A 20,572-nucleotide genomic window follows, 5' to 3' on the forward strand; every position below is an offset into this window, starting at 1 on the left:
CACTGACTGCTAGACTAGCTGCTAAATTAATTGGCAAGACCGGTAAGCCAGACACATAATGACATAAATATTGATTGATGATTTTTCAGGCATATGCTGTGCATCCTCCACTTTGTCTGGGTGTGCCAGGGTCACTGCTGACCCACCTCCTGTGGCTTCAGCCATAGTGGGCAGTCTGTTATTACTTTATCCATCCAGAGGGCTGTCCCAGGCTCAGAAGCATTTTAATATCAGTCCAGCATTACTGATCTGACCTTTACATTTATCATTTTAATAATTCTAAGTATAGTGTTATTAATTGTCTTGTAATTTTCTTTTTCTTTTCTTTCCTCCTAATATTCTGGTAATTTTATTTGTTTCATTTTTCTCTGAAATTTGGGTAATTTCTTATAATTTTTTTTTTTTTTTTTTTTTTTTTTTTTTTTACAGTTCTCTGGTCATTCTTTGCTAATTTACTCGTATTTTGTGTGTTTTTGAGAGAAATCAAGTAAATTGTGCAGGTTTCAAGAGGTTAAATCATTAAGTTATTTACTTTTTAATAATCTTGTTAGTGGTTTAATATTTGAGTGAATATAGAATTTGAATCAGACTCCATATTGACTTTTCTCTGAGGGCCAGAATGAGGACACTTCGCAGAACAAAACTGCACCCCTGAGCTGTCTACCTCTCTTCCAGCCACTGCCGCAGCGTTTGAGCACATGAAGCAGCAGTTCGATTTCAGTGTCTCAGCCTCGGTGACCTTCGACCTGGATGTGAACAGCAGCCGCTCACTGGCAGAGATGTCACAGCAGATCATGCAGGAGGTTTCTTCTGAGCTGGGAAGCTTCCGGAAATGGAGTGAATTGCTGTCATACGGAAGTCTCGTCCTGCTGGCCTGGACCTACCTGAAGTTAGTCCACATCACACCTCGCCTCCTTTTAACCACACTGACACCTGGCCCTGCTTCTGTGCTGACACCTGGCTACACAAAACATTAAAGAAACATGACAAACGACCAGCAAAATATAATTTAGTCACAACAATTAGTCACCTATAGAGAGAGAGAGAACTGAACTACAGCCACTGACTGCTGCAAGACAGAGAAAAAGAGTGCAGTACAGTCTTTTGGCCATTGGGGGCAGTGCTGAACAGTCGCTAAACAAAGAAGAACATATAGCAGTCAGTAATACTAACTGCAATAAAATATGATTCCAAATATTGATCAGTAACTGGACTATAACTCTCATTGTTCCATGGCCCCTGTATTTATAATGAAGACAGAATTATAAGCTGACGTGAAATTGATGACTATAAAATCAGATTATAACATTACAAAATTTTAGCAACACATTCTGATTATAGAATCAGAATGTGTTGCTGACTGGCTGCACAACCAGAGGGGGAAATCATCTTTTTTCCCTAAGTTGTTTCATATTTCATTCACCCTAAGCTCACAGAATGAAATCTCTAGTTTATGTGCAGTTTTGTGGTGAACAGCAACAAGTGCATGCACCTATATGAGCATACATTTGATGATGTCAGTACTTCCAACATGTTCTCATATTTTCACATTTGATGTATGGCCTGCTGCACATATCCTGGTAGTGATGCAAATTTCGGCATGATGTTAGTCTTCACCTCCTCCGGTTGGTTTAGTTTACTTAGGTCTTCACAGGTACAGTCATACAAACGTGCGTGTGTGTGTGTGTGTGTGTGTGTATGTGCGCAGGGCGATGTGGTACAGACGCAGGTATCTCCATCAGAACACCTTTGACAACGTTTATATCACTGCTCAGTTTGAAGAGCTGGATCAACAGCTGGCCAGAAAGGGTGGAGCCTCTGTCCTGCCAATCACCCGCAAGGAAGCAACAACCTACATCACACCACGTAAGTGTGTGTGTGTGTGTGTGTGTGTGTGTGTGTGTGTGTGTGTGTGTGTGTGTGTAACTACAATATGCAAAACTGAACTGAACTGAGCTGAATCAAGCCGAGCGAGCCAAACCAAGCCAAACCAAACCAAGCTATGCTAAGCTAAACTCCTCTGTCCTCGCTGCAGTGTCGTGGCGGCTGGCAGTGGCGGAGCGGCGGGTAGTGGCCCTCAGCATGCTCTCGGTGCTCAGCCACATGGTGGTGGGTGCTGTGCTGGTGTTTCTGGACCTGCTGGTGTTCTGGATGCTGGATCAGATCCAGCAGCTTGTGAAGGGAGACATTGTTGCCAGAGGTGAGAGCTCAACTCAGGACAAGACAAGGGCGAAGGTTGCAGGTACTGTTGGGGTCGTTACTTGAGTGCTTCCATTTAGTTAAAGCTTCTACTCTTCCAGTGCTACATTTCAGAGGGAAATCTTGTACTTTTTACAACACTACATTGATCTGATTGCTGGAGATGCTAGTTACTTTGCAGAAGAAGCTTTTCCATACACAACATTAAGTTTGATGCATTGTAAGAATGCATTGGTGGCTCCTGACAGATTTGTCAGGGGGCACAACCCCTCAATGATACCATAAGACAAGAATTGTTCCATCGGCTGTACAGTAGGCCTATTTGTGGACAACTCTATCAAGTTCATTAAATTAAATTAGTTGTTGTATGTGTTGAATAAAAATATTTTGGCTCAACATTGATCACTCGGGTCATCAGTCATCAAAAGATAAATTTATTTTAGCAGTTTATATTTCTAAGTTTGCCTTCATAAATACCTTTGGATGTAAAGGCAACTAAACTAAACTTAGCCTTAATGAAAAATAAACTGACTCTCGCAATCATCCAAATTGGTTGTCACATACATTTTATTTTAGGTGCAGCAAATCCAGAATAAAGAACTTCTAAGCTTCTGCTGCACACAGGAGCACTGCATGGCCCAGCTAAAGCCTGCTGAAAATGAGAGTTTAAAACTTCTGAAGATCAAATTACTTATTGAAGATCACATACTTTAACTGTGATGTCTAAAAAAAAATACAAACAAACAAACAAACAAAAAACAGTAACAAGAACAAGTAATGCACACAATGGACACATAACACCAGTCTGCATTTTGTAAAGTGTCTTTTGTCATATAGAGTTTAGGTAAACTGTTAGGGTTAGTCATAGAATCTCAAACAGCGTTCAAACAGCAGAGGTAAAGTGATTTATGGTGGGATTTCCCATGCCTGTCCCATTAACTTACTAGTGCCCCCAAAATCTGGCATCAGTGCAAATTTATAATGCTGTCACTATGACATTTTCCCTTCCTTCTTTATATGTCCAGAATGTCAGAGACCAATGTGTTGTCTATTTTTTTAAAGGAGGAAGTAAAAGAAAAGAGAGAGAGCATCTGTTTTTCTCTGTCTGTAGTGCCAGTCGTCCTGGCGGTGCAGGTGAATGGATCCGGATATGCCTCAGACATTTTCAAGGATGTTGTGGCAGCTTTCAACATCCTGCAGACAGGAAACATCACTGTCATCAGCAAGAAGTGTCTGGTGGAGCCGACAGAGCCACACTACACAGGATATGCTGTTATAGGTAGGCTACGAGACAACACCATATATGAAACCATACACGATGCCTAAAAAAACTAAAGCTAGATGAAGATTCTTAGCCTGTCTGGTTAGATAATTATGAAATTGTTAACAAAATAATATCTAAAACTATAAGGTAGGTTTGGAAAAAGTGGCTTATCTAATAAACTATCTTGTATAGATAAGTTGAAAGAGTACTTGAGCATACAATATTAGTGTATGTTAAATGTGGGTATGTTAAACTATAATATAGTGTTAAGAAACATGTATTGTTTTTCTTGTTTTTCTCAGGATACCAAGAGATTTAGTGACCTTACTGCAGACTCAACTCAACTCAACTCAAACTTTATTTATAGAGCACATTTAAAACCATCAGGGATGACCAAAGTGCTTTACAGATTAAAAGCAGCCAGGATGGCAACAATTACAATAAATAAAATAAATACTAAAATACATAAACACAATGCTATAAAATAGAATAAAATAGATTAAAATTAAATTAAAATTAAAATTTTGCCAGAAGTCCACTTAAACTCGATTAAAAGCCAGGGAGAAGAGGTGTGTCTTTAGGGAGGATTTAAAAACCTCAATCAATTCCGCGGAGCGGATGTGCCAGGGCAGGTTATTCCAGAGCCTAGGGGCCGCTGCCACAAAGGCTCGGTCACCTTTGGTTTTTAGCCTCATTTTGGGGGTGGCCAGTAGCAGCTGGTTGGAAGATCTCAATGTTCTGGCATGGGCGTGGATACGTAAGAGCTCAGTCAAGTACTGGGGGGCTGGGCCATTGAGAGCTTTAAAAACAAACAATAATATTTTGAAATCTATTCTAAAAGCAACCGGGAGCAACCTGATCTCACAGAAATCCGTGAAATGAGCACAACCTCTTAACAACGCATTGCGTGCTCCTGGCACATAACCTGTTATAATTATGTGTGGCCACCACAGAAACAGCGTCCACTGAAAGTCAATTAGGATCCGTGTCGTATGGCCACCACGCAAACGCTGTCCACTGAAAGTCAATTTCATGTGGGTGGTAGTTCATAGATCCCGGAAGTGCAAATTTAATCAAAATAAAATAATAAAATAAAAAATAAAAAATCGCCAGTTTTCTAGACTAGGCCTACCATATTGACCCGCATAAAAGACGACCCTGATTTTAAGATGACCCCTCTTTTTCAAGACCATTTTTGGAAAATAGGCTACTTTTTATATGGACAAAATTTTGTTTGAATAAAAAAGCCACCGGCCTGCATCAGGCGGGTCGGCCGCGGCACCGGCTGGTACCGCGCCCACCCGGTCAGGTCTGCGGGATCTGACAGGTGAGTGGTCAGTGCCGCGGTCGGCCCGCCTGGTGCCATGGCCGGTAGGAGTAGTATCTAGGGCGCAAGCCAGTAATTTCGCCTAGGGCGGCACATAGGCAGAACCGCCACTGTATAGTTTATAATGTCATCATTTTCATATTTTTCTAGTCCACAAAAATCACATTTTAAGCCATTTTGAAATCAATGAACGAAATTTTATTTTAATCTGAAAAACACCGGCGTTACCAAGGCAACGCGCTTCATGCTACCTGGTGACTCCCGGCTTCTCGGCTTCAAAGACGTCACGCCGTGGGTGGTGGTTCATAGATCCCGGAAGTGCAAATTTAATCGGTATTCTGAAAAAAAGGTCTGATTATTAGCCATAACGTTGTAACCACCCAAGGCAGACTCACCACGAGCTATGAGAATGTCCTAATTGACTTTCAGTGGACGCTGTTTCTGTGGTGGCCACACATAATTATAACAGGTTATGTGCCAGGAGCACGCAATGCGTTGTTAAGAGGTTGTGCTCATTTCACGGATTTCTGTGAGATCAGGTTGACCGGGAGCCAGTGCAGCGAAGCTAGGACAGGGGATATGTGGTCACGCTTGCGTTTGCCAGTGAGAAGACGGGCAGCTGCATTTTGTACCAGCTGCAGGCGGTGCAAGAGTGACTGGTCCAGGCCAAAATAAAGTGAGTTGCAGTAATCCAGTTGTGTATTAATAAAAGCATGGAAAAGCATGGATTACAGTCTCAAGATCTTTAGACAAAACCATCTTGCGCTCTCCAAGAGAGAGTATCATCAATCAGAATACCTACAAACATGTTGATGACACTGATTATTTCCTCATTATCAATATTTAGTTTTATTAAGTTTTATTTGCTCACTGGCTTATTTCTTATTTTCTGAAAATAACATGAAATTAGACTTTTTGACATTTAATGACAACTTGTTTGAAACCATATCAAGTAACTGAGAAGATCATGATTTAATCCTTTAATGAGAACTGTTAAATCTCTATTTGAGACAAAAAAGGTTGGTGTCATCTGCAAAGAGCATTGGGAATGTGGTGTTAGATCATCAAATGGAACTCCATGAGGAAAAAAAATGGCTACACCTCTCTGGTGACCTGATTTGTAGGATGAATAATACACTTGGGAAAACCTGCACATTTCAACTTTTCATTTTCAGTAGAGTTAAGCTACTTAATTTTCCTGTAGTAATACGATTTGTGTGTTCTCTTTTTTTTTTTTTTTTTTTTTTTTTTTTTTGACTGAGTATCTCCCTCTCTCGGTTGAATTTGGAACCCCATTTACGTTAAATTATTTTAAGGTTGTGGTTATTAGCCATGGCCTGTTATCGCTGTTGCACATGTTAGATTTCTCCTGGCACTACAATTAGAGCTCAGAATATTACGCATTTTTATAACTGTGAACAGTTTGGACATCAAGAAATGAACAGAACAAAATAAAAACTAAAAAACTAAGTAAAAAAACAAACAAACTAGAATGTCATTACATTCCTTACATTCTTTTGCTTCTAAAATCGTGACTTGTTCTAAAAGAGCTTTTTAGGGCCTTGAGATGTCAGAGCATCCATAAAGGGATAAACTGCTCTTTAGAAAGAGTAGGGCCCCCTGCGATGGCCACATATCAGTTTCAGTCATAACCTATAAAGAAATATATTATCGTAATAATAGAAAATGTATGAAAAATGTCTGTTATTAAGGTTTCTGCTTCTGGGCAACTTTATACAGTATAGATATAAGACGTAGGAGCGCTAAAACCTCAAATTAAATCGCATTTTCAGCATGCCTCTTAAGGATTGTGGGTGGGTAGCTGTGGTTCACATAGAAGCAGGTATTCTTGTAGAGGATCTCTTATTTTTTCTGTCACGTTTTACGGATTACCTCAGCCTTTGCTCTGTAACTCACTAATTTGGTGATGATAGACCAGGGCTTTGCCTATGGGATGTTAGGCTTCTCTGACCAAGAATTTATTTCCACTGAGTTTCTAATCAGGCTAAAGAAGCTTTGAGAGCTGACACCTTGCAGTTTGTTGCTGATATTTGAATGGACACATTCTTGGAGGATATCCTCAGCAATCTTGCCAGTGGTTTCCTGTGTGGCAACAGTGACTGGACCTCTGGACAGGGATCATCTTCCAGGCTCTCCCTGTCATGTTTGAACTCAGCAGCACACTTTTTTAGCATGTTGTAGAAAGGGGCTTCCACCCTGAGTGTGGCCACCATGTCCTTGTGGACCAGCTAGGATGTCAAGCCTTTGAGATTGAAGCAGCGGATTACTGCACAATGGCTATTTTCCATTTTCTCAGGAGCTGCTGACTTTCAGTGTTTAATGATCTGTAACCAAAAAACAACTCAAGATAATAACTTCAATCTTTGTATAATCCTTCCACAAGTTGAATTGCACACAACTTAGGACAGAACTGTATAGTTCATCTCCTTCTAACTTGGGCTACAAACTTTGTCAGTCATCCTGTGTAAAACGTGAGCTTTATTTATTACATCTTTAAAGTAATCCATATTACACTAAATTTCTGTCCCAGCAGCAGCTGGCAGCAGGGTGAACAGGCTGTGGCTGGGGTGGGTGTTGTCTTTTAGGATCCTTTTGGCTCTGTGCAGGCACCTCACCTCCCCAATATCACTGATGCTTGGTAGATGGGTACCAATGATGTTTTGGGCAGTTTTAATCACTCGTTGCAGAGTCTTCCTGTCCTGGTCCGTGCACATCCCATGCCAGTTTGTGATGTTTCCAGTCAGGATGCTTTCAATCGTTCCTATTACGGCATTAACTAACATTAATTGTTGTACTCTTATGGTAAAGTGTTACCGAGTCATTCTTTACTGATTCTATAGTAGTTTTACACTGGTTCTAAGTGGTTCCACTGATTCTGTTGCAGGCTTCCTGTACGGCCTTGCTCTGCTCTTCTCTGTGGCCGGTGGCTTTGTGCAGCGCAGCAGACGATGGATATGCTCCATATTCCATCCAGAGAGAGAGGAGGTACACACACATGCACACTGCAGCTTAACTTCCAACCTGAGAGTAAAGAAAGCTGCACAAGTTTACAGCAGTGGTCTAGAAACCCACACACAGAGATCAATACCTCCTCTTTCACTCTCACCACCCACAAGAACACAAGCTAGAAGTTATCAGAACCCTGTACCACCAAGCTGATAATGTGCCAACCAGTGCCCAGGCAAGGGAAAAGGAGCACAAACACTTGAAGGAAGCACTTAAAGGTTGGGGTATCCAGGCTGTGAAAACAGCCACAAGATCCAGGAACAACACCAACATTGTGGGAGAGGAAGGAAAGAAGAACAAACGGAGCAATGTCATCTCATACGTCTTGGGAGTATCTGAGAAACTCAGGAGGATTTTCAACAAACACCACATCGCGATGTTTTTCAAGTCCAGCAACACATTGAAACAGAAGATGGTCCACCCCAAAGACCCCACAATGAAGCACAAGAAGAGCAACCTGGTGTATGCAGTCCAGTGCAGTGAGGATTGTACAGGCCTGTACATCGGCGAGACCAAAGAACCACTTAACAAATGCATGGTGCAACACAGGACAGGACACCTCCTCAGGGCAGGACTTGGCAGAAGAAAAGGGACACTCTTTCGGGGACCACTACATCCACATCTTGGATAGAGAGGACAGATGGATTGAAAGAGGAGTGAAGGAGGCGATCTGTGTCAAGACAGAGAAACCAGAACTGAAGAAGCTTCTTGGAAGAGAAGTGAAATGTCTAAGAATCTTTAAAGAATCCAGTTGACCTCGATTCAATCCTTCGTGGATAGCAGTGGTCTGGTGTTACACAGATTTGTTCAATCACCCCAGTCCCACTAGCAAAGTGCTAAACAGTTCAGCTACAACACACATGGATTTAGTCTGTTAATATAGTTCAGTCAGAAGGCTGTGATTCAGCTCATGTTGTTAAAAGGTGTATTTCTGCCAAATGTCTGAAAAGGAAGTGTAATGTAAGAGCGTTGTCTTGTTTTCCAGGAGAGGATCCAGTTCCTCCACGACCACATCCTAGAGCAAAGGAGGACTGAAAGCAGAGCCCTGAGGATGACTGCAGCCTTGAGCCGAGCTGAGCAAGCAGGAGGAGGAGGGGGAGGAGGGAGCAGCTGCTTACGGACGCTCCTGCTATGGTACAGTACTAGGGATGAGCAAGTGCAGCAGTATCTGTTCAGCCAAGTAAATTATCTGTAACTGTACTTGGAATGGGTCGACTTAAAGCAAACGTGGGTGGGGCATAACCGGAAGTTATTAGTTATTTTTAACCTGAAAGGGATGTGGGTTGATCAGAAGTTGCTATAGTTATTGTTTACTAGAAACTATTTACAGAACAGCCTCAGAATTGAGCTTGAGAGCAGTGTAAGAGAGTAAGAGAACTTATGAATGCATAAAGTTTTCAAGAGTTTTGATGTTCATCATTTTTTCTTTATTTGTATGTGTTTTTAGTACTTTTCTATGTGTGTGTGTGTGTGTGTGTGTGTGTGTGTGTGTGTGTGACAGAATTGTTAAATAGTTATGTGTTATAGGTACAAAGTGCAAGATTCAGTTTGTGGCCTAGATCATTACTCTGGTTTTAATTGTTTTTTTAAAATTAACTGCTGGTGTGAACCTTGGGTGATTTATGCAAACAGCCTAAATCACCCAAGCGGTCAAGCATGAAAATGTGCAGTCATCCTTACATACACTACTCACAAAAAGTTAGGGATATTTGGCTTTTGGGTGAAATTTATGGAAAATATAAAAAGTTCACGCTACAGTGATATTATATCATGAAAGTAGGGCATTTAACTAGAAGCATGCACTGGTGATTTCCTCATCTCAAACAGTTTCTTGAAACAAAAGCCAACAACAGTGGTGGATATACCACAACAAAAAATGTCAGTGTCAATAACTTGTCATGTGCCCTTGAGCATCAATTACAGCTTGACAACGACGTCTCCTGCTGTTCACAAGTCGACTTATTGTCTGTTGAGGCATGGCATCCCACTCTTCTTGAAGGGCGGCCCTCAGGACATTGAGGTTCTGGGGTACAGAGCTCCGAGCCTCTACACGGCGACTCAGCTGATCCCATAGGTTTTCTATGGGATTCAGGTCTGGAGAAAGTGCAGGCCACTCCATCTGAGGTACCCCAGTCTCCAGCAGCCGTTCCCTAATGATATGACCTCGATGAGCTGGAGCATCAAACACCTGATGTGAATTTTGCCGTTAAGCTCCTTGTTAGAGAACAGCAACTTGTGCAAAAAGTACTGAAACACTGAACAGTTGGACATGTGCATTCAAAAGTTTACAGAAGGTCACATTAAGTTCACCTGTAAAGGTTATAATGCATTTTAGGTTCATCCTGAAATTTCACCCGAAAGCCGAATATCCCTAACTTTTTGTGAGTAGTGTATACATATCCACACATATTCTTCTCAAAAGCACCACTCCCAGTGCGAGCCAAGCCCTTCAAGTAACTCAGCTGATGTAAGATGTTTTACAATCTGAGGTGGGAGCAAGGCGATGGAACACAACTAACTGGTGTAGAAACAGTGAGAGTCGCTGTAGGGACAGTGTAGCTGGCAATGGCAAGACAGTGTTATGTGATGCAGCAGCAGTGTACTTTGTATGCGCTCTATGTAGGGGAGGAGTTGCGTGTGTGGCTGGCCTGTCACAGAATGATGTGGACACAGCTATCCAGTGAGAATTGTCCTTCATCACAAGTACAAATATTGACACATTTTAGTCAGATGACGGACTCATGCCCAAAAAAATTATATTATCCGTCCTGGATACTCGTGTCATCCAAGTTTCGATTCAACCCTACAAATAACTGCTTTTTTCTTTGCTCTCATCTTCTTTATTAATTTTTAGCATTTTGATTTATAATACAAAGCAAAAATGTACATATCTGTTTATCTGTCTGTCTGTCTGTCTGTGTCAGGTTACCTGGTGGTTTCTTCCTGTCCGACCTGCTCAATCTGTCAGTTGTCTGTCTGTTCTGTGGTGAGGCAGAGAAGCAGGGGGGCAGCAACATGGTTGCCTGCCCCGTCCCACAGTGCACAGGTACAAACACTTCAATCTTTATTTAAACAAGGGACGGTGTGTCCAGCATTTCTGTGTGTGCCGATGAAAACTGAAGTCATTTTAATCCATTCCCTCTTGAAAGCCTCTATTTTCTTAAGGGAACACAGTCATTCCTGCCCCAGTGTAAACCTGTGTGAATTTCAGATTAGCAGCCAAAAAGTGCCTGCAGCGTAGTAGTTAACAAAGTTAATTCCATGTAGACTGTTACTTATTTCCTAGATATCTCTGTTCAGCCTAGCAGACCAGCATTATGTGCATTTGAAGGTGTCATTTCCAAAACACATGCACCATTTTGGAAAATAAAAATAAAAAGCCCAATCATTTTACTCAGTATCTCTAATACCTGTGGATGCAGTCTGTAAATGTGTCTCAGTCACTCCAAAAAGACTTAAGTTTCCTTCAGTTTTGTACAAGCGTTGCTGTGTTATGTAGGTGTTTTCTGACCCAGTGGTGTTCTTCCAGGAATGTACTGTCAGACATGTTTTCAGAGCCTGGAAAACAAATGTGTGCTGTGTGTGGGACCTCTGACCTGCGAGGAAGACAGCCAGACTGAGCTGTGAGTGTTTCAGATACATAAACAGAACTGCGTGGATCAAGACGAAAATGTAACCTCCATCGCTCAGCATTGTTCATGACTGGCATAAAGGGGATGGATTTGTTAAAAACCCAAACCTATCCCTTAAGAAATCTACTATGGTAAAATCCCTAAGTCAGTTAGGTTTCATACTTAATGACTTAGGGATTCCTCAACGTGATAGTTCAGATTCTTACCCATATAGTAATATTTGCTACTTCATGCAAGGGTAATACATCCACCAAGCTGGGTTCATTAAATCCTTCCCTGTCACAAAAATAAGAGATTCACTGGGAGTGTGCTGGTCCTAAATGAATGACGTAGATAAAAAACAGAAAACAACACAATTTTGAGTAGTGACACAAAGCTGATTTTTTTTTTTTTTTTTTTTTTTTTTTGTCGGATGCACAAAAATACACATTTGTTTTGGTTTCACTTTCAATGCTCTCTCTAGCCACCTGGCTTCTAAAATGGTGGTGGAACTGTTTTCTGACATAGCACTGCCCCCGTAGTGCAGTGCAGTGCAGTGGGGCTCCGGTCCCACCTACACGTGTCCCACATACTTGTGGTGCAATGGTAGAAAATAGTTCCAACACAGAACTGAAGTTGCAGCATGTAAAATGAGCCTTAGCATGACCGAGACATCAGTTCTTACCATGTTGTCATCCATCCTGGTTGTTTCAGTGATTCCAGTGATGAGGAGCAGCTGGGGGCACAGGTGCTGAACTTGCCACACACCTCACATCACAGAGGTAACAAAGGTAGGAAGGTAACGAAGAGGAGGGTCTCCATGGCAACCGATCACTCCACGCAGACCCGAGCCCAGATCAGCAGCCATGATGGGAGGCGATGCAGAGATGACACAGACAGTGACAGCAGCAGACACATCAGCTTGTACTGTGACTCTGAACACAGGTGAGAGGTTCTAAAGAGCAGCAAGAGGAGAACAGTGACAATAGTAACAGCAGTTGTAGTTGTAGTAACAGTGTGTAAAATCTTATTTTTCTTCAAACAAATCTGACAGTGGGATGAGATAATCCCACTTGTTTCCAATGTGGTTTGACTTGTTTCAGGAATTTTGTCTGAGGACAAGTATGACTATGTTGAAACAAGGCAGAATGAGGCAGAGAGGCCCACAAGGATGAAGAAAATGGCATTTGATTGGAGAAAAATCTGGAAACAAGTTGATGAATGCTGGAAACAGTTGAGATTATTTCAGAGCCATCAGGCCTACTAAGCAGATCAGCCTGTCTTTGAATCTTGAGAAAATTCACTCTTTCTTTCGATGTGGGAAAAGGCAATGTGTTTATTAGGAATAAATGACTCAAATTAAAAGGTTTTTAGTTTTAAATACATGAAAATGACCTGAAAATTTGCATAAAATCAGTACAATATAGCCATAATAATGCCAGAAAATTACCTAATAGCAGAAAATGCCAAAAAAAAAAGGAGTATAAAAAATGAAAAACTTATGAGAAATCTATAATTGTAATGATTAGAACTCTAGCTTTAAAATTACAAGAAAAGTTATCACAAAATTACTCCCAAAATTTTTAAGAATGATACACCCCCTCTAACAAAGCCATTCTTGAAGCAAAACTCATGGTCACTACACTTAATGCATCCAGCCACAGGTGGAAAATAAGGTAGTACATTCACTCAAGTACTGTATTTCAAAAGGGATAGTTCACCCATTTTGGAAAAAGCCAAATTATTTCACTGTTGTTTGTCTCCTGGACCTAAACTGATCTCTTCATGGTAAAACAATACAATACAAACAAACAATATTTGAAAACTGCAAATGAGACTTGGTAACCCAGAGATTTTTGCGGTGTGCACTCCTAGTACATCAACAAACATCACCTTGGAGTCCAGTTCTCTAAACATCTAGTTGTTGCAAAACGTCTTAAAGCTGCTGGTACATTTTGAGGTTTAAAAATTCTATTGTCTGTGCTGTCTCCATCAGTGAGGCAGACCTGAGCGGTCAGAGACAACAGAGGGACTCTGCCAGCGACGCCTCCTTCCACACACCCAGAGACTCACTCCAGGCCATCATCATACACCAACCCAACTGTCCTTAACCCCTCCACGTCCTCCAGGAATCTCAAGGACCCTCCAGGGCTCTGGCACAAGGACTTTGTGACTTTTACTGTTTAATTACATTTATTAAAGGTCAACCCTAACCCTAATTCACTGGAACTGTTACAATACAGAAAATGTACAAAGGTTCATTTTTACATTTTCTTCTTTCTGGTTTAATCTCACCATGATTTGTCAGTGCTCAAATATGACACTGAAACAATTTTCACTTGATTTTGTTAAAAAAAACATGGGGGATTTGACTTTGAACTTCATTATGTCTGCTGATATAACACTTCTGCTCAATAGGAGCATTGTGTGATTAGTGAAAGTAAACTTAAATGCATTCTCAGATCAAGAAGACTGTGTGCCAGGAGCAGCTGAGCGGAAACAGACATAGGGCTCAGAGGGAACAGAACATAAGTAGAAAAGTAGTGCAAAAGTATTGCAAGAGAATGCAACATTTATTGCAGAGAATGCAAAACATATTGTGAGAGAACATAAAATGTTGATATACAATTATATTAGATTTGAATTTGGCCATTTTTATTTATTTATTTATTTTTTATCAGTTTTAATTATAATATTTATGCCCAAAAGACATAATGTTGCTCTTTTTTTTTTTTTTTTCATGTCAGGGTGCCAATCCCTCTGAAACAACCTTTAAATTATCATCAGACACTAGTGCCCAAGCTTTATGTAAGTGTTTATTCATGTTTAGGCTTTAAAAGTGTGTCATGCCACATTTGATTGTGCTCTATATGCTAACCATGACGCTAATTTAAAGTCCACATGAAATGACCTCACATGACCTCTACTTCCTATGAAACAGGGCATCTTAAATGATGACATCATCCTGCTCTAGTGGCTGTAAATTAAAATTTCCATCCAATAAGACCTTCACTAATCCTTAAACATCCTTTCACATCTACCTGTCCCTTCAAACAAAAGTGTGTCCCTCTCCCAAACTGAGATTCTATTGGTTTACACTTGAGAATGACCCTTCCCTACACCATGTCCCGCCCAAACTTCCTGCTTCAACAGGAGGTGCATCAAATCGTCTTTTAAAGTTATAAATATGTCACACCTTCAGGTTCTTGTATTTTAAAATAATAATATTTAAAAATGGACCAGTGTAACAAAATACTGTTTTACCAATACAGTGGCACAAAGCTGTTTTGTGCTCCAGGTGCAGAATGAAGATGACAAATGAGTAGCAGACATGTAATTGATGCTTTTGCTAATTTATTAGCCAAGAATGCACAAAACATATGACAGTTAAAAGATAAACAAATGGTGGAAATACAAACATAATTACATTATTGTGAAATTTCTGACGGCACTTGAATGCAGCGAAACTCAGGGTCACTACACTGGCATTGCATGCACCCAGCCACAGATGGAAAGTAAGGTAGTACATTCACTCAAGTACTGTATTTGAAAAGGGATAATTCACCCATTTTGGAAAATTCTAAATTATTTCTCTTTCCCACTTGTTGTCATGTAGGACAGTAGAGGTGCTACCGCCTTAACACACACAAAGAGGTTTTACCATCATCAACATCATTTTAATGAAGTTTGAGGTTGACGGTGTATAGTGGAATTTGTACAGCCTGAAATGGTCCTTTGGAGACGTGTGCAAAAGAGTGAAGTGGGGGAAAAGAAGGAGCTAGCCACAACATTACTTGCCAGCTATCTTTTAGTATGCTGGAGAAAGTTGTTATTTTTATCCTCCAACATGTATTCATGTGTTCAATGAAGAAAACAAATGATAGCAAACTCAAGCAATCTACTTCCATCTCTGTGGTGGCTACTGCTGCTCTGGAGTGGACTGATGGATGTGCAGACATGACCAGATGTCTCTGGTTTTAAACAATAACTGAACAAAGCTATGATCTGTGTGCACTCAGTAATCATATGTGCATTTCAGTTCTGGAAAGCAACACAGCACACCACATTGTTGTTATTTACATGACCACTAGAGGTCGCTTGACTTTAAAAAGTAACTATAGGTCATACTACCCTGCTGTACAAACGTCTGATGGGGTCGTTTTTTTGGTGGAGGACAGTCTCATGAAATTCTGGCACGATGCTGACACTTGGTCTCAGTTATTTGGGGTTTGTCTATCTGACACTCCTGTATTTGCCTATAGAGATACACTGCAATGCAAAAAGACTGGACTGCTGCATGTTGCATGTTTCAAAACTGGCAAATGTACTCCCTTTTGGATGACATATTAAATGAATGAAAAAGACCAGGTACAGTTGTAATATGGGGTTAGTTTTAACTAACCAGGGGTCATTCCTGTACAATTTCATGGCTTTGTAATCAGTGCTGAAGGCCTTACAGCCCAAAAAAAAAAAAAAAAAAAGTTTTTGCCACTAAATGACTAAAAAGTCATTTAAAAGTATCTCTATCTTTTATCTCTGAATGACTTTTCAAGTCATTCAGAGATAAAAGCATTTTTTGGACCAAGTTTATATTTTGTTAAGTTTTAAACAGTGTTCCTGCAGGTAAAGCAAGGATGCTTTTCATCCTTCCTAATCTCAAAAACCTATTTTGCTAAAGCTAGGAATGAATATAGCTGACGGGGCTGGGGGTAGTGGTAAAAATTTTTGTTAAAAATGTTATATTCGTCTTATGTTCTAAAAATGGGTTCAAAAGGATCACAATATATTTTGTGCTGTCTTTCCCCACGTTACATTTTATCCAAACTGGTGTACAATGGAGCTTCTTGTAACTGGCAGCAATTCATGAAGACAGTGGTAGTATAATAGAGACTGTAATAACTGTTTTTTTGTTTGTTTTGTTTTGTTTTTTATTTTATTGTGGCAAACAACTGGGGAAGTATTGTGTCAACATTTAAGAGATCTAACACAAAAACTGGTACAGTTGTAGGTGTTGAGATAAAATGCGTTCAAACTATTCCCAGCCCCCCCCATACCACTGAGTCTGTATTCTTTTCTTCTTGCACTATGAAATAGGAAAGGAGCAAAAGGGCAGCAGCTTTTAAAACATTCACTGAAATGACTGAAATGATTTCCACATCGTTCACAGTCACTTAAGGACCATTCCAGTGATTTGTATGTTTGGCCCATTTACTACAGTCACCCAGCATTTGAGTTTGCAACAAACCACTTTGCAAATTGCACCAGGGTAAAAGATTTCACATCTGATCTGAAAATATCTTCACTTTCAAACATAAAGTTTTGGTTAAATACCTACCTTATAATGTTCTGCTTCTGCTTCTCCAGCAGAGAATCAGTTTGACTGCCCAGTTTCAAGTCATCAGAACACAACAATGCTGCTGTTTTTAGGAAAAATAACGTGGACGACTTTACTATGGTGACTTAAATAATTTAATACTAGCGTGAAGGAAGTTTGAAGTCTCTTTAAGGTCATTTTCATATCTGCATATCATAGAGGAAACCAATGGCTGCATAAAAGGGAGGAAATGATACTGGAGCACCAGTTTGTTTTGGGAAAACATTAGCAGAAATGTCAAGATTAAATATTTTGTAGACATTACGCTAAACATGCACAATCCCTGGTATGGCCTTTTTAACATCCAAAGATAATCAATGTAAGGTAGTAGTAGTAGAAGAAGCGGCAGTGTGATCACAAAAAAAGAATAATACACGATGGAGAAGATCAGCAAGAACACTTGCACCGTGAAATGATGGGATACTGGACTGGTATCCAGCTGCAGTGTTTGTGTGTGGCAGAGCCCAGGCAGTACCATCTGAGGAGGGTCTTGGAGACAGATTTAGCAGGTGTGCAGAACATCCCGTGTGGAAACGAACAGGAGCGCTCGCTGACGCAGCGCCCCTCCTTCACAAAACGTGGCCAGAATCTGGCACCCAAATCCTTCCAAGCATAGGCGACGGGGCAGCGTGTGTGCGCCCACAGGAAATGCATAATTTTCCTGCGGACCTTCCCTCCTACTTCCACCTGCAGGCCGTAATGAGTTGTAGCGAGGTCCAGGTGCCTCAGCTCGTCGGGGATCCGCTCGGTTAACGCGCTGCGCTCGCCCGTGATGGAGAGATTCCCTGCAGAGACAGACATAAAATCGGGGTCGAAGTTTCTCCCTAGCTTCTTCCTCAGGGTGCTCTCAGTTAAATCTTGATCGCTGGGGTCGAAACCCGGGTCCGGGTCCTCCCTCAGCTTTGGCACCGGGAGCTGGTCGCTTGGGGAAGGGCGCAGAAGCAGATGCTGGGGCGCGCCGAGGTGAGACTGGCTGCTCACCACGATGCAGAGCAGCGCAAAAAGCATCCCCATCCTCCACGATACGGCTGCAAAGCTTTACAGGGTCGAAAAGAGTCCACATCTGATCTGAACACGGCGCAGCAGCAGAAAAACGGTATTCAGAAACACCCAGTAAATTTGGAAAAGGACTGCCGCCACCATTTGGCTTAGCTATGATTCGCGGATGTGCACGAAGATCCTTAAGCACGGGAAATCATGGAATGAATGTGAGAGTAAGAAGTCGTCGAGGTTGTTGAAGAACTGGCAAAAAGCCTGTGCTCTAAATCCAGAACACAAGCCGAGAGGAACTTAGTTTCAGGTCTTTAAGGTGTTATTTATAGGCTGAGCCGGGATGGGCGCATGTGCCTACTTGGTGAAGCAAGGCTCCAACTCGCATGTAGTGATGCCATTAAGGGAACGTTGATTTGTAATGACACCCTCAAACGTCATTAGGAACGTACAGAGTCACAACAAGCTAATAGACCATGCACAAGGATGTCACTTCGTGTCAAGTTATGAGACCAAGTCTCTGCATCTGATAGCCATCTGAGAGCAAAACTTTCAGACAGTTGTGTTTGTGCACTGTTTTAGAAATTAGGCTGCTGGAGAAAAACTGGAGCAGTCACTGACAAAATATTATTTAGTTATTGTGATAAATTAGGCTATTATTTGTGGCTCTTTAGACAAAAGTGTAACTATGGTACAGAGTCAAATGAGAGCTTCAATTAGCTTCGATTTTTTGAAGTGCTTTCCTGCAGTTCTGTGATCAATTCTACCATCATTCAGTGATCGCCAAAAAAATGTGCATGTATAAGAAATATGCATGTATGATGTCCAGGTACCTTGTAGGCCTATATCTAGGTAACTTTTTATTTCTTCCCTCAAGCAGTTTCTCATAAATTGCTTCCTGGGCTAAATTTAGGCTATACCATCTTCTCTCTCTCTCTCTCTCTCTCTCTCTCTCTCTCTCTCTCTCTCTCTCTCTCTCTCTCTCTCTCTCTCTCTCTCTCTCTCTCTCTCTCTCTCTCTCTCTCACACACACACACACACACACACACACACACACACACACAAACACTCTTTACAGTACAGTATATTTTACTCCAACAGCTGTGTCAGCAGAGAAGAATCAGAGGCAGCAGTCTACAGCAATTAGCACATTGTAGGAATACTGTTTGAGAAATGAAATGATTATATTATGAGCTGGATAATAGCACAATAATAAACCCAATGAGCAAAATACTGTATCACACAATAGTGCAAACAATCTATGATAACATATTACAGTTTTCCTCGATTGCTAAGACACATTTCTTGAAAGTTGCTCTCCTTTTCTCTAACATGTGAACACAAAACCCAATTTTCAAGCTACATTCACAAAACCTCAGACTCCTCTTGCAAAACCAAACTTTCACCTCAAAACAGTTCAATCTGTGCTCAAAACTGAACTGTGTTGTCAAATTGTGCCCCGAGTCAATCAAAATTAAAAACACTACTGAGCAGTCACTAAACACTACATAGAAAAATAGAAAACACAATGCTCAGGACATGAAGCTGTACAAATAAATGTTTAGTGTTCATTGTAGGCTAAATGCATGTTGCAAAACAAAAAACCTGTGCATTTACAGTTTTTTTCAATTGCTTACACACATTTTCAAAGCTCTGTGTCTTTTTCTCAAAACTTTACACACAAATCCAACTACTGCTAACACAAAATGCAAAATGCGCCCTATCTACTGCAAAATGAAACACAGTATTCAAAATATCGTAAACACATCTCAAAAGCAAGCATTTGTCTCACATCACAAATACATCTCCCATTGTGTCACATACTTGTGTATATCATTTACACACTGTCGCTCTAAATCTAAAGCTCTTTTGTTTCTATGGATTTTCTTGATATATTGCCATATAATAGTGAAAATCCAGTAGCATGCAAATACAAGTCAACACAAGCAATAATGGAACCAAAAATATTTAATTTTCTGAATAAATCAGTTGCTGTTGTGGATGCAGCATTGTACATAATATAATCAAAAATCAAAGCAAAGTACACCAACCATCAAATATGGAGGAAAGTGTGAGTGTGTGAGTGTGTGTTTGTGTGTGTGTGTGTGTATGTGTGTGTGTGTGTGTGTGTGTGTGTGTGTGTGTGTGTGTGTGTAACTGCCGGTTCGGGATGAAGCACTCAGTTCAGACAGACGGTACCCCACATCTTGACCAATCACGTGCGGCTTTCGCAGAAAAAATAACCGGTTCCTGAAAAAAAAAAAAAAAAAAAAAAAAACAGCTCCCAATCAGGAGCCGGCTCCCGCCGTTCACTTCAAAGAGCCGGCTCTTTCGTTCACGAAAGACCCATCACTGTTCCAAAGCGTCCTCCACGAACCTGGACTCCTCGTCCTCTGCGTCTTCCTCTGACTCCACTGGCTCTCTCTGCATTGTTGTTTGACAGATAGTTTGACCTTTGACCTATTTATAGGCCTATGTCAAGGAGTGATTGGTTGGTGTTCAGTAAAACAATTATTGTTTACATATATGAGGACAGAGTCTGAGGCACTGATGAATAAGTGTGGCATTTTGATTGGTTGTGTTTGAAATGGGAAATCAAGTTACTTTCTGACAGATTTTTGTGTGTTAGCTAGAGAATTGTGTGTACTGATTGGCAAAAAGTGAATAGCTAAATTGAAAACTGTGTCAAGGCTGAGAATTAGTTTATGGTTTTGCTGATTTGAGGTGAAGTTGTGAGGTTTGAGTGAAAGAGTTTAGAAATAGTGTGATATATAAAGGTT

General features: G+C 40.8%; 2 protein-coding genes across 2 annotated transcripts in view; one reads left to right on the forward strand and one right to left on the reverse strand.

The window, feature by feature from the left end:
- The window catches only part of dcst2 (DC-STAMP domain containing 2), a 34,391-nt gene extending 20,271 nt beyond the window's left edge, over window positions 1-14,120 (forward strand). Inside the window, exons 7-16 of the mRNA XM_030059071.1 lie at window positions 676-889; window positions 1,709-1,866; window positions 2,036-2,200; window positions 3,311-3,478; window positions 7,696-7,796; window positions 8,803-8,951; window positions 10,742-10,863; window positions 11,347-11,440; window positions 12,143-12,373; window positions 13,425-14,120. Coding sequence (XP_029914931.1) covers window positions 676-889; window positions 1,709-1,866; window positions 2,036-2,200; window positions 3,311-3,478; window positions 7,696-7,796; window positions 8,803-8,951; window positions 10,742-10,863; window positions 11,347-11,440; window positions 12,143-12,373; window positions 13,425-13,539 — 1,517 coding nt within the window. The 3' untranslated portion in view covers window positions 13,540-14,120. The remainder of the gene's footprint in view (window positions 1-675; window positions 890-1,708; window positions 1,867-2,035; window positions 2,201-3,310; window positions 3,479-7,695; window positions 7,797-8,802; window positions 8,952-10,741; window positions 10,864-11,346; window positions 11,441-12,142; window positions 12,374-13,424) is intronic.
- Window positions 14,121-17,189: 3,069 nt separating this feature from the next.
- On the reverse strand, window positions 17,190-17,816 carry LOC115364151 (noggin-2-like). Its single transcript, XM_030058600.1, has one exon. It carries the CDS (start codon window positions 17,814-17,816, stop codon window positions 17,190-17,192), a length of 627 nt encoding a protein of 208 aa, XP_029914460.1.
- Between the last annotated feature and the right edge of the window lie 2,756 nt (window positions 17,817-20,572).

The sequence above is a fragment of the Myripristis murdjan genome, chromosome 8 (genome assembly GCF_902150065.1).
Source record: "Myripristis murdjan chromosome 8, fMyrMur1.1, whole genome shotgun sequence".
In the NCBI taxonomy this organism is placed as follows: domain Eukaryota; kingdom Metazoa; phylum Chordata; class Actinopteri; order Holocentriformes; family Holocentridae; genus Myripristis; species Myripristis murdjan.

What these genes read in the sequence shown, in the direction of transcription:
- LOC115364151 (XM_030058600.1), bottom strand. Translation starts at nt 17,816, where the DNA reads ATGGGGATGCTTTTTGCGCTGCTCTGCATCGTGGTGAGCAGCCAGTCT.